We start from the raw sequence: 14,367 nt of genomic DNA, 5'->3' as shown, positions 1-14,367 counted from the left end.
CACACACACACAAGTGTGACAATGCAGACTTTAAATATACATTAAAATCACTAATGCCTGCCGCCCAAGCTATTCTGATAGCTTTGGATGGCAGGTATTAGTGATTTTAATGTATATTTAATTATTAAGCAACAGCTTTTGTGCTTCTCAAAAAATAGGACAAACAGCGCCACCATGTGGCAGGCTATTGTAAGAGCCGACCGGTGATGACAATAAAGAGCTGGTGCAGAGCATCGTATACCACCGGCTCAAATTAAGCACAGGCAGGGCTTTAAGTGGGCCGGGTCTCAAGGGGTCTAAGCACCGGCAGTTTTTTTCAGGGGGCCTCGAAACGGGTCTCTATCGGGCTCTGTTTTGAGCCCTGACACAGGCGGTCCGTTTTTTCCCCAGACTGCAGTGACAGCTATTTGCTGTCACTGCAGTCCAGAAAAATGTGCCAGGGCGCAAAACAAAGCCTGATAGAGACCTGTTTCGAAACAGCAGGCACATGGATGTGCTCTGCTTACACTGCTCACTTCTCAGTACTAGAGAAGTTACAGCATGACGTCATGCCAGGTGAGCGTTGTGGGGGAAGGGAAAACGTTTAAGAGTCATTTTCTTTCTGGATTTCCCTTCTCTTTCTGAAATTCAGGAGCAGCAACATTGTGGTAGGGTCACCAGGGATTTAATTGGAAGCTTTTTCAATATTATATACAAGCCACAGTTGCAGCTTATTTATCTTCTGCAAGTAATAACCATTGACAAAGCCAATATCCCTTACTTGCTGTAGGTATGATGTTACTTGTATCAAATATCTGGATGTAATGACAGAAACAGCAAAATACAAGTCGGCAGCACACTATGCTAAGCACAGATTTTTTGCGTCAGTGATTTAACGCCACACCCCTAATTACACTGACCACGCCCCTTTGAGAGACCCCCCAGTTTTTTCATCCCACTTAAAGCCCTGAGCACAGGGGTGGCACCTCTTCTGAGGCGGAGGAGTGTCGGGCGGGGCGGGCTGGGGTCACAGAGGGAGGAGTGATTCATTCACACTCTAAGTGCTCATGATGGTTTCTCCGGCCAAACAGTCATGCACACTTTGCATGTTCCCCACCAGGCTGGAATACATAGCCTGATGTGGATCATGCACAGGCTCTCAGTCCCCGTCTGAGTGCCGAACGGCGCTCAGACAAACCTCCACATGTTTTGGAGCATTGTGATTGGCTTAGGGGAGCCTGTGTGCTTTCTGCTTCCGGGACTCACCAGGAAGAGAAGCTGAGGAGAGACGGCAGCCGTGAGAAGGTAACTAGATTTTTAAAATGTATATTTTGCCCACCCCCACCCCGCCACTCTCTTTCCTGCCAGCCTCTGCTGATTAAGCACCGGGTCAGACTAGACTACAGGGCAATCAGGCAGTGACCGATGGGCTGGTCTGACAGATCAGTATGTGGGCCACTTTCTTAGTAATTTGTGGAGCTTGTTTTATGGCTAGCTGGCCCAGTTTTTACTGTCGATTTGCCTGATATTACCCCAAGAATTGCCTGCAGCAAACACAAATGAATTCAGTCTTTCTTACCTTTGAAAGTACACATACTTGTCTTTACAAGCTCAAAACTGGCTAGATTTGCAAATGTGGAACACTTTTTTAGCTATCTGGTTCGCTAACTGGGCCACTTTTATTTTGGTTACCCGGGCCTATTATATGTCCCAGTTCGACTCTGATCAACATGCACAGCATTAAGGGCGAGATTTAGGGACAGCAAGGCAGTGACTACCTAGCTGAAACTACTTGTAAATCCTGTAATTTACCTGACTAGAAGTTTTTAGGGATACTTTTTGCTAGGTTACTTATTTGGTCCCAATATAAATTAGTGCTTATAAATTTCAGCACTTAGTTTTGAAATGCTTCCTTTACAAATACAATGACCTGAGGCCCAGATCAGTGAATATGCAGTATAAGTTCCCTTCCTGTTCTGGGTGGTTATGAGGGGGTTAAATAATGTATACTACCCAGCACTGCTTGCCTGACACCAGACTGCAGTATAGGAAGCAGTTCTAGGTGCAGAACCTCATCATTCCTCAGCACTAAGATGCCTCTGGACTGAAGCACTATATAAAAGGGATGATGCTTAACATTGTCACTTCTCCATTCTCCTCCTCGTCAATCTCCTACTCCCTCCCTCTCTACATCTTCTGGGAGCAGTGTTATCCACCAAGCGTCTGTTGCATTTTAGAACATGGAGAAGCCTGTCCTCGGAATAACCCATCTGACATTTACTGCATGGAGAACCAGTGTATGTGTGTGCAAGACACAGAAGCTTTGTAGGCACAGGGATCAAGGCTTCTGAGGTCAAGGAGGCAAGCATGGCGAGGAGAGCTGCTAGTCTGCAGAGTCAGAGTCCTTGCTGTCTGTCCTAGGAACCCATCATGGCGTCTGCGCCGGATGGCAGTGAGGTTGCAGCCTATCACCCAGGGTTGCAGAGAGGAGGTTTTCGGCCAGAGCTACCGGTTGGCCAAAGTGAGCCTTGGTATCTGTTAAGAACGGTGCATCCCGAGGGGCTCGGTGCCTGCTGGGCTGCAAGGAACTAGCCTTAGTGTTCGAAAGGGCTGTGGAAACAAAGGGGTTGGCAGCCAGATGGAGTGAGGGGCGCCACTGAGGCTGAAAGGTGTGACCTATTTTTTTTTTTTAATCATCATGCAGCTCACCCAAATTGAGTGCCCAACAGGGAAGCTTTCTTCATCGCAGGAGACCCATGATGGAGCAATATAGAAATAAGAGGACCCCTTCAAAGAACAGTTCCAGTATAAAGGATAAATTAAACAGACTGCAGTTTGAGGAGAACAGTTGGGTGTGCCTAAAGATCTCTTCAAACCAGCTGGGATATATAAAGATCCATCCAATAGTGAAGAGAATTATTTATTTATTCATTTAGGTGTTTATTTATTATTTCAATAAACATTTCGAACAGTAATGTACAAAAGGACAATTTCCAGCACGTAGTTCATTAAGCGAGCCTGGTGGTTAACGAATACCAAAGTCAGTGATCGAACTATGGCTCCTGTGCACCAGTTCTGTTAAAAGTGGCATCAAAAATGCTTACTAACCAAAAAACGCATACGCTAAACATTATTTCATCATGCAATCGCCATGTGTGGCGATTTCTATGAACAGGAGATAATTTTATAAGTCTGTACAAAAAAGCCTAAGAGAGGATGTTGCCCACAGTAATGGTGGAGTTGAATTCCAGTGGCGGGATCTTACTAGGTTGAATGACGAGAGCCGAGAAGCCGCACATTTGGGCTTGGGTGATACTAGTAGGTTCTGCGTGGCCGGTATTAGATTGTGGGTTGGTGTATATTAAGCCGGGGCATCTGAGAGGTATCACTGTGTGCGTTGAATACTAGTCACCGTGCTTTGAATGCGCTCTGTTTTTAGGCGACAGCCTGCCTATCTTGTGGCAGAAGAGTGCTTTTGGAGACTACGATGGTGAAGTTTAAGACTTTGTCCAGTGAAGGAATGGACAGCAGGTTAAGGCCCATGAGTAGACTATTGCAATATTGTAGTTTGGTGAGTACTAGTGAACCGATCAATGTTCTGACACTGTAGAAAGTGATAGCACTGCAGAATCGCCTTATAGTTAGTGCTTGGAACTGTTTTGGAGTGGCTGTTGTAGCGATCAAATCATTCCCGTCTCCATAGAGGGGCTAAAGAGCACGCCAACGTTTCTAGCAGAGGAGGCCGTTGTTTCAGAAGGAAAGTTAGATATGGAGATGGAGATAAATGAAGAGGCAGAATAAAAGATCTCTATCTTTGCGGAGTTTCTCCATACAGGGGCCCTATTATGTATAGGGTGCACTTTCCCTGTTTGCGCCACAGCGCACCTCCAAACAGGTGCACTGGGTGAAAACAGAGAAAATGCGATCAGTTAAGTTGAATGTGCTGCCCTCAGGGCTGCTCCAAACTCGCACTGCCCGAGGTCAGCGCATTCAAGTGAAATATGGAGCAGCTGCTTCAAAGCCGCTCGTGTTTCACTGTGCAGGCGGTACCCACTTGCACTTTAAAGAGGGGAGAGAGATATCCCCTTGTATTCAGTGAGTGACTGCACCCGTCTACAAGGGGAAAGCTTTTTTACCCTTATGCCTGCGTCCATAATACGGTGCAGGCGCAGAGGAAAGAGATTCTCTAATTTGCATTGGGCCACACCACCATGCAAATGAGCTACCGTTCTCTTGAGATAGTGTGACACAACATATGCACCAGCATGTTAAAGAATGGTCCGCACAAGCATCTGCAGCCCCTTTTGTAATACCAAATTGCCCTGGGTGCGCACAAAGTGGCTGCAAACGCCCATTGCACCCCCAGGGCACTTATGTAATACACACCCAGGAAGACAAATCCATTCCCTGCCTAATGGCAGTGATCTAATAGATGTTTGTGCCTGATGGAAGGGTGAGAAAGTTGTGAAATCGAAGATTTGTGTCTTATCTGCATATGGATGGTATGAAAAACCAAACAAGGAGATGCTTCCAAGAAAGGTGGTGTAGGATGAAAAGGAGAAGACGCAAGTAGTAGTGACATCGGTGAGGAGAGCTAGGAGGTGCAAGTGACAGAAAAGGAATGGTCAAAGAGGTAAGAGGAAAACCATTGAAGAATGTAGCCTGCGATGTGATGCCAAATGTAGTTACGGAGGGTAGTACAGTGGGAGGATTATCAGTGGGTTGGGCACAGCAGATATTTCATGGATGAAGATAGTTGAGCTAAGATTAAGATGAGCTGATCTGATGAAATTGATTACACGTGAAAGGGCAGATTTTGTGGAATGGAGAACAGGGAAACTCATTTTGAAGGGTTTTGGAAATACAGTTTAAGATAGATACAAGGTAAAGTGGTTAACAAAATGTATTTCAGTCTTTTGGAGGAAATAATTTATATATTGGACAATAGTTTGAAGGGAAGGAGGGATTAGCTGTATGTTTCTTTGGTAGACATTGGCTAACTCCAGATTTGAAGAATGAGGGCAAATACCTTGTTTGCGTGAGAGACTGAATAAAGGTATCAATCAGAATAGAGTCTTTGGGGTAAAAATAAGAGGTTTCATAGGCAAGAGGTTTCCTAGTTGGGGAGTGAAAGGGTCAGAAAAAGAACATGATAGATTAGCAGATTTACACCTGGGGATTAGCGTTGGATTCTGTGTAGTAGGAAAGTAAGAGAGCAAAGCAGAGTGAGGATGAAGCTTAAAGTGTTGTAGGACAATGGAGGTGAAGCCCTGAGTAGCAAGGGTTCCTCTGATAGTGGTGATATCGCAGAACAAACAGCGTGTAAAAACTGTTGCTGATAGAGACAAATGTTTTATAGATGTCAGAAATGTAATTGTTGATCGTGCATGCCATTCATTGTGGGTAATGCTGAAGTGAAGGGAGGAGATTTTGAAATTAACCCGATTGGACATTGATTTGGGCTGTTGATAATATAACCAGACTTATTTTTAAGATCCTAAATGTTCAGTATTTATATTCTTAAGTTATTTATGAAGAAGATCTTGCTTCTTGGTTTTCAAGAAGCAAATACTGGACGAGATCCAGGGTTGTGGATGTGAGACATCTAAGAAGAAGGTGCACAAAGGATTGCAGGAGTCAAAGAAACATTTCAGTGCTTTGTTGAATTGTACTGAGGAGAGGCCATTGTGATTTAGTTCAGGAGCGCTGCCTGGAATTCTGAAGACTCCTTTTAGAAACTGGGATGGTATATTTTGGGGGTAAGGTCAGGAATGAGGTGGATCATGATGTTACCACATATATGGGGATGTGAGCGTGATATGGAATGACCTGTGTCAGATCATTAAGAGACAGAAGCAAAGGCATATCTTGAGAACTCTGTGTGAGCGCAGGCAATTTGTCCTCCTGGCATGAAACGAAGACCACTGGGTTGAGCTGGCATGAGCACTGGAAATTGGACGTTGGGACAATTACAGTATTATGTGCTCTGAACTTCCGAAGCTGCGCATCTATAGACTGCCCGACTGTGTCGGAATCTGTACAAGGGAGACCACGCAAAAACGTCTCTGAAAGTGCTGCACTAATCCCACTGGATGCAGGGTTTGTTTGCGACCAAGGAACTGGATATGTGCTTTAATGTGCACCTCACAACGTGGCAAACTGGGGCCTACACTCAGTGATTGACCATCTAGTTACCTAGTGAGCCTTGAAATGGACAATATCTATAGGCAGACTTCTGGCTATCGAGGGGCCCAGGATGCAGAATGCCTGAGGGCAGAACCAGCCTACAAACGCTTCAGGCTAAGACAGACATTAGAACTGTTTAGACATCTCTTAAACTGCTTTTGGTAAATATTGGTGTTGCAGTTGAAAAATAATAGAAAGGAGGGTTGATATGACTCTTTCTTTCGCTTCTACCCATTGTACTTTTTCTAACCCAACTACAGCACTCTCAAGTGACCAAAAGGCGGCAGGCAGCACTCTTTACAGCTACTAGTTAAATAGGTACTCTTCTATGTACACTGTAGACATGTCAACACCCAATGCTTTAAATTATGGGCATATTTTTCTTACTAGTGACTATGCTGTTTAAAAAGCATCTTAAACAGTATTTCCCAAATGGTGAGTCGGTAAGGAGGGTCGAGAAAGTCCGAGCAATAAATAAAGATGCCTTTAAATTCTGTGTTTATCCTTTCACATTTGCCAGTGCTTCTAAGGTCGAATGTCAGGCATTATCTTCTGACAAATTGTTGCTTAGCCTTTTAACATGGGATTAGTGTTTTTTTTCATTCTCTGACTGTAAAGTTAGTGGAGTTCTTAATAGTAGCGCCTGCTACGGGCCAGTAGTGGTGGGGGTGGTTTGAAAAAAAATAATAGGAAAAAAAGAAACGTTCACTTTCCTGCCGGCTGCCGCCTCTCCTCTGTCCTCTTCTGTCGACGCAGGAAGTACACAGACTCCCAGACTCTCCTAAGCCTATCACAATGCTGCTGTCATCAGCATGACAGCAGCATCGTGATTGGTCTGAGAGACCTGGTTCGGCGCTCAGACAGGTAATGGGAGCCTTTGCATGTTCTCCAGCCAGCTGTGCATTACAGCCTTGTAGAGAACATACTAAGTGCACATGTCTGTTTGGTCAGCCCAAGACTAGCGGCCAAACCGTCATGCGCACTTAGAATGTGCCAACCACTCCTCGCTTGCTCTGTGGGCAGCCCAGCGCCGTCCCACCCCGCACCTAAAAGAAACACAACAGAGCCAGTCCTGAAAAAGAAAATGACAGTAACATGATGTTATTATCATTTAATTTTCCTGTGGGGCGACACTCCTCTGCCGGTTTTTAAAGTGGCTTATGAGACAATCTTGCTGGAGTACAGGGAATGTGAAAGGTAAGGCTGTGGGATGTTTTGTTGCCACACAAAACAAAATGTAAATACCTGCAAATGAACTGTATGCATTCATCCGTTAGAAAGGCAAAAAATGAAGTACATTTTTTGTAATTTTGAAGTGTGCTGTAAACAGAGATTTTAATGGGATCATACGAAATCAAGACACTTTACATGTTGATGTACAAATGATAACTATTCACAGAAACCGATCTCCACATGTTACCATTTGAGTGCTATATAGTTTTATCAGTAAAACTGTATGTCTGTGCAAAGTTACTGGCCATTTCAATGGAAAACACGCTGTCTGTAAATGATAATGCGCTACCGCACAATGCTTCAGTTACATAAAAAAATCAGCCCTCCTGAGGGTTCAAGGTGCTGCTGATCCATCTGGGTGTGGAGGTTCAGTTGAAGAGCCAGGACTGAAGGACCTTCCTGAATTGGGTCAACAACGCGGATTGTCTGAGATGGAGGGGCAGGATGTTCCAGGTCTTGGCGGCGAGGTACCAGAGGGATTTCCTCCGGCTCTGGTCTTGTTGATCTGTGGAAAGGAGGCCAGGCCCAGATGGGCAGAGCGGAGTTGTCTGGCGGGTGTGTGAAAATTGCTGCGTTGATTCAGCTATTCTGATCCTGCATCATTTAGAGCCTTGTAGGCGTGTGGGAAGAGCTTGAAAGTGATTCTTGTTTTGATTGGGAGCCAGTGGAGTTGTCAGAGGTGTTGTCATGTGGCTGGGGTGGAGGATGTGGATACCACTCTGGCTGCATCGTTTTGGACGTTCTGTAGTTTCCTGAGCTGTGTCTGGGTGACACCGGCCTAGAGTGCCTTGCCGTCTTTCTTGATTCTGTGGGGATCCATATGAATGTCTTTTGAATCAGGCGGAGCGCGTGGAAGCAGGATGAGGATACTGCATTGATTTGGCGGTTCATTGTGAGATTGGAGTCCAGTATGATGCCGAGGTTGCGTGCGTGGTCCGTAGGGGTGGGAGGTCTTCCAAGTGCAGCGGGCCACCAGGAGTTGTCCCAGGCTGACAGGGTGGATCCAAGGATGAGTACTCGGGTGTTGTCCGAGTTGAGCTTGAGGCCGCTGTCTTTCATCCAAGTAGCAACAGCCTTCACTCTGTTGTGAATATTGATTCTTGCAGCTGTGGGGTCGTTGGTAAGGGAGATGATCAGCTGGGTGTCGTCTGCATATGACATGATGTTGAGTCTGTGGCTTCTGATGATGGGGGCCATGTAGAAATTGAAGAGGGCTGGGCTCAGGGAGGAGCTGATCTCTGCAGCCTCTGAGAGGAACGGGGGTCGTCTGACTCGATGTGTTCGGCCGGTCACGAAGGAGTGGATCCAGGGCACTGCCTTGTTGCGGATGCTGGCGTTGTGAAGTCTCGTGATTAGGGTGCGGTGAAAGACGGTGTCGGAGGCGGCCGAGAGGTCCATTAGGATGAGGGCTGTGGTTTCGCCCCAGTTGAGGAGGTAGCTGATGTTGTCGGTGGCAGCGAGGAGTGCGGTCTTTAGTGCTTTGATTGCCGATTGGAAAGTGTACAGGACATGGTTCTCTACAATGAACTCGTATAGTTGGGCATTGGTGGCCTTCTCGATGACCTTGGCTGGGAAGGGAAGGAGGGAGATGGGTCTGAAGTTCTTGAGATTTGTCGTTTCGGCAGACGGTTTCTTCAGCAGAGGGTTGATCTCGGCATATTTGTCGTGGGGAAGGTGGCGATTTCGATGGAGCAGTTGATGGTGCAGCAAAGCTGGGGGGCGATGGAGGCAGCTGCTCTATGGAAGATGTGGTGTGAACAGGATTCTGATGGGGTTCCTGAGTGGATGCTCTTCATAGACTTGTGTGTGTCGTCTGTGGTGAGCGGAATCCAGTTGGGCACGATCTGTTGGAGTGCAGCGTGGTTGCTTGCAGTGGTGGCGGGCCTAGGGGCAGTGTCTTGGGTATCGAAACTGTCGTCGATCTGCCTAATCCTGTGGTGGAAGAAGGTGCTGAGTTTGTTGCAGAGGTCTTGGGAGGGTGGGACGTCTGTGGTCTCGCTATTGGGCCTTGCAAACTCCTTGATGACGAAGGCTTCTTTACTGTTTTGCGGGATGTATGACGTTACAACGCATACTTTTACCACGCATGCCTTTACAACGCGGTTTTTACAACGCATGCCTTTACAACGCATAGCACTTTGGGGTGCTGGATAGTGAATAGTTTTATTTACTATTCCAACTCCAGTCCCCGTAGACACTAAGGAAGGTGTTGGATAGTAAATTAAACTTATTCCCTATCCTAGAGCGCCCCCCAGCGCAATGCGTTGTAATGGTTTGCGTTGTAATGACTGCTTTGTAATGGTAGTGCGTTGTAAAAGTTTCGTTGTAAAGGTTGTATACCGTTGTGCGCGTTGGTGTTGATTCTGTCTTGGAAGGCTATTTTCTTTGTGATGTTGAAGAGAAGGTGATGTGCATGGACAGCAAATTTGAAGGTTGCGTGGGTTTCTGGGGTTTTGTTGTTCCTCCATCTCTTCTTGAGTTGTCGGCAGGTGAGTTTGAACTTGAGGAGGACGGGAGTGAACCAGCTAGCTTCCTTGGAGTGTTGCTTGTCTGGTGTCCTCTTGAGGGGTGCTAGAGTGTTGGCACAGTTGGAGATCCATCGGTGAAGTTGCGCGCAGCGGTGTTGGTGTCTGTTGGTGTTGGCGGAATGGTCGTGCTGAGGAAATTTGACGAGACATTATTCGGTGGCCTTGTTCCAACTCTAAAAGGGCGATGAGTGCAGTGGGTATGGCAAAGGCGAGATGTACGCAGTGGTGGTCGGTCCAGAGGAGTTCGGCGGTGTGCCTTTAGGTGACTATCCGGCTGGAGGAGAAAACGGGTTAAAGTGTGTCTCTGTGTGGGTCGGTGCAGTGACTAGCTGCTTGAGTCCAATGTTGGCAAGGTTCTCCAGTAGTGATGCAGTGTTCTGGTCACTGGGGTTGTCAAAGTGGAAGTTGAGGTCTCTGAGTAGGATGTAATAGGTGGATGCAAGAACCTTGGGTGAGATGAGGTCTACAAAGGCGTCAATGGACAGTGGATTGGGGCTGGGGGGCTGTAGACGAGGGTGCTGCGGAGGTAGATGTTGGGTTTGGTCCAGATCTGGAAGTGGAGGTTGTCGTTGGGTCGTTTGAGTGCGTGGTCAGTCGAGGGTGTTCTTGTGGATGATGGCGATGCCTCCTCCTTGTCGGTTGGCATAGTCCTTGTGGGTGATTATGTAGCCGTCCGGGATGGCGATGGCGATGTCCGGTCCCGAACAAGGATTGGTCCAGATTTCCTTGAAGAAGGTGATGTCGGGCGAGCTGGCTTCGAGGAGGTCCCAGATTTCTGTGGGGTGTTTGTGAAGGGCTCACACTTCGAGGAGGATACAGTTGAGCCCGTCGGGTGGACTGTTGGTCGGCGAGAGAAGCTGGTGTGTTGGTGTGGGCGAAGGTGTGGCTGCAGCTCTGGCAGGCAAAGGTGCAGATGGGCTTGCATTTGGTGCGCCAGGGGCACACCCTCTGTGTGGCTGTGTAGCGGCGGCCATTAAGTAGTGCTGCGGTGGGAGGCTGGACAGCTGGGAGGCGGCTAAATGCAGTAGCGGGACGGACCACATGAGATCGCAGGGGCGAGGGCGGTGAAAAAAGGAGAAAAAAAGACAAAGGAAAAAACAGAATCAAGGCAGAATCAAGAAAAAGAGCAAAAATAAAGGGAAAAATAGGGGGGGAAGAAAGCAGAGACCAAGGGGCAGCCCCAGCAGCAGAGCAGAAACGCTCTGCCACTAGACCACCAGGGATGAGGCACAGCACAGGCAGGAGCCTGCTGGTGTCGGAGGGCCTCGAGCTCCTGCTCAGCGGGTCAGCAGCAGCTACCAGGCGGAGCTGCACTGTGAAGGGAGCAAGTCCACTAAATGTTAAAGGTAGGTGGGTCGCACCAGTTTGTTGTTCTAAAAAGTGGATAGTGGTTCTAAAAAGTTTTAGAACAACTGATCGAGAGGTCCTGTGTTTTTGTTTAACCACAATCCAGGAGGTTGCAGGAGTGACATAAAATGCCTTTCGCCTCTGTTAACGGTACAGGAAGCAGCATCTCATGACTTTCTACTCTATACTGACCAGTGTACATTTTTTAAACAAGCTTTATCACAAAGTCAGGGTTTCTGCGTGTTCATAAGCTGCAATTGATAACAGGCATACACCACTAGCTACAAAATGTAGTTTAAGTTAAATGCATACTTTTTTTTAAAAAAAAGTACAGTTGTCAGACAGGACCAACAGTAGCCCTCTGTAGCTACCCCTAAACCGCACTTCCGAATACAGTACTACAATAATCTTAAAAAGAAATTACAGTTGTAATGACCTTGTGTAAAGTTTTAGTGAATCGATGTTTGCCTCCAAATTGAAAAGGAACAATATGTAATTTGCATGATTTTTATTTCTTAAGTGGAACTGGTAAGTGTACTTCAGTTTAGAGCATAAATGAATTTCCATTGTTTGAGGCAACTGCGCTTTGTTATTGTTTTTCATTTGTATTACATTTTATAGCTTATCACCGCCTGTGGACTGAACGATCAGATTGTCAATGTAGCATAGTGCTGCCTTCACAAACCATAAACTTCAGGGAACAAAGAGTTGATCTAATATAAGGCGAGACTTGACTTGTCATTCAGACAGGAAGTGTGCCAGCGGCACCCTTCCCAGACCCTATTACAGCATGTGTGGCGAGCCTGCAGACTGTAAGCTTTGCTTTCTTGTCTGGCACACACCATTGTGTCACCAGCCTTAATCCAGGCGGCAAAACGAGGTGGCTCTGCAGCTGTTGATGCTTCCCGTGTCAGGAGAAGCCTTTCAAAAACATGTTTTATCAATCTTTCATATTTTCCCTTTTTGAATTAGAGTTGCAGACGTGTAATCATATAGCGAGATGTTGAGTTCAATCAAAATAAGTTATAAATATTTGTTCTGTTTAAAAAAATTTTAAATTTAGAAATGGATTTTGTTATTCAAGATTTGAAAAGTACAAAGACACTTTACCTTTAACAATTCCATGATGCACATAAAACACTGCAAAGGCCTTAAAAGATGATTCTTAGCATGATATTTTAATTCCTAATGTTTGTATATTGGTTCAGACACTCATTGTGTTGTTGGTGCTTGTTCCTAGCTGTCGGCGCAACGGCTGTGTACCCGATTGATCTTGTGAAGACACGTATGCAGAATCAGCGCTCTTCCTTTGTGGGCGAGCTGATGTACAAGAACAGCTTTGACTGTGCCAAGAAGGTCATACGCTACGAAGGGTTTTTTGGCCTTTACAGAGGTAAATGACTGGAAGATGGACTTTTTTGTGGTTTGGAAAACAGGAGGTACTGCACATATGTGATTCTGAGACATGAAGTTTGATTAGTGCTTCGTTTGATAAATGTAGTGTTTCTTAGGGAATGTGCTGCTGAATTCCTTGACTGAGTCCACTTCATGCCACCTTCCTACACTTTCTCTCTTTTTTCTCATTCTTACAGTTTCTTTTTCCTTGCAGCTTTTGTTGTTTTCTTCCTGTCTTTCTCTTCCTTTCTCCCATTCTCTCTCTTGTTCTGTATTAAAGTTTGATGATAAAACGTATCAGTGCCCATGCGCACTACCTGCACGATCCTGTTTAAGTTAAGCACTAAGTGGGATCTTAGGCGGTCCAGTACCTATTCGTTTTGCAGTAGGGTACGTGTTTGAAGGAAAACTGTCCTAAATGCTGTAATAAAGCAGAGCTTCCACATTTTAAAGGAGATAAGGCACCGTTTTGGGCGTGCAGGGCCTGCACACTCCCTCCAAACAAACAGAAGACCACCTCGTCCCTCAGTATGAGCATCAGGATTATAAATATATCTGGGATATTTGGGAATATTCCACCCCTGATTTTTTTCCACTGTGCACATTACACCAGGAAAAACCTGACAAAACCTGCATGGGCCCTGTATCATAGAATACATTTAGCAAAAGAAAAGCATCGGGAAAAACGGTTATATTAACGTCTATGGAAATCACAACAAGTGTTTGGCTTAGGGACGTTTTGTTATGGTTGATTCACAAGCGCACATTTTTGAAAACTAGCTGCTGGGTTGACTTGATGAAAAACTCCCTCTTCACCTTTCTAAAAACAAAATAAAAAAATTAAAAAGTATGCGAAAGCACCACAGTTTGGCACTTCCTCCATCCAGAACTGGCGGTAAGTTCTCAGACTGTTTATCAAACTGAGCCCTCCAGACTAGAGTCCCAACCCTCACAGTAATTTGTTGTACTACCTGAGGTCCTACTTTAATTTATCAAGAGTTTTCTTGACTGCAATAGCTAGCTTTCCACTTGGTGATAAAAATTCCTCATACTCCCATACTGCCTCTTGCCCTTCCTCAGCCAACATTTCTGACCAGTGCACAGGTTTACAGGTCTTTCTTGGCCTTTGGTGACCAATGTGTACACATGCACTTTGAGCACAGGTCTTTTCTTTCCCTGTCTGTCCACAGTTCCTACACAGGACTCCATCATTTCCTCAATGGTGAGTTAAGAGGAGAAGTCATTATTTCTAGATCCTAAAATGTAAGAGCATCACAAAGCGAGGGCATTGTCCCTGCTCCTTTTGCTTGCTGTATCACAGTCCGAGAAGCTAACGAGTGGCAGCAGGAAAGGAATAAAAGCTTCTATCAACCGTCTCTTTCCCCACGGCAGACAAACTCTACCACAGTCTTGCACTTTCACAATTTGTGGCTACTAAAATGTGTTCTTTTCTGCACATTAGAAGCCAAAGAGTCTGCTTCACAGCTTCTACAAACCAACATAGAGCTGGTGGACATTGCAGCAGGAGCTTTGGGTGACTCGTTTTGTATGTGTAATCAAGCTTGAATCAATACATCGTCACATCATGGCGACATTCTAGACAAGAACATAGATTTGATGGCAGCCCCAGAATGGAAAATTGTGATGTGTCAATGATGTGGAGGTGGAAAATGCCTTGTACATCTGGAATGTGTGTCTG

General features: G+C 45.8%; 1 protein-coding gene across 1 annotated transcript in view; it reads left to right on the top strand.

Moving 5' to 3' along the window:
* The window catches only part of SLC25A12 (solute carrier family 25 member 12), a 486,415-nt gene that overhangs the window by 325,495 nt on the left and 146,553 nt on the right, over positions 1–14,367 (top strand). The window contains exon 11 of the mRNA XM_086956111.1: positions 12,514–12,666. Within this exon, the coding sequence (XP_086812237.1) occupies positions 12,514–12,666 (153 nt within the window). The remainder of the gene's footprint in view (positions 1–12,513; positions 12,667–14,367) is intronic.

Source organism: Lissotriton vulgaris, chromosome 2_1 (assembly GCF_964263255.1).
Source record: "Lissotriton vulgaris chromosome 2_1, aLisVul1.2, whole genome shotgun sequence".
Lineage (NCBI taxonomy): Eukaryota > Metazoa > Chordata > Amphibia > Caudata > Salamandridae > Lissotriton > Lissotriton vulgaris.
The sequence above is the reverse complement of the archived record's forward strand: the minus strand, read 5'-3'. Positions and strand labels throughout refer to the sequence as shown.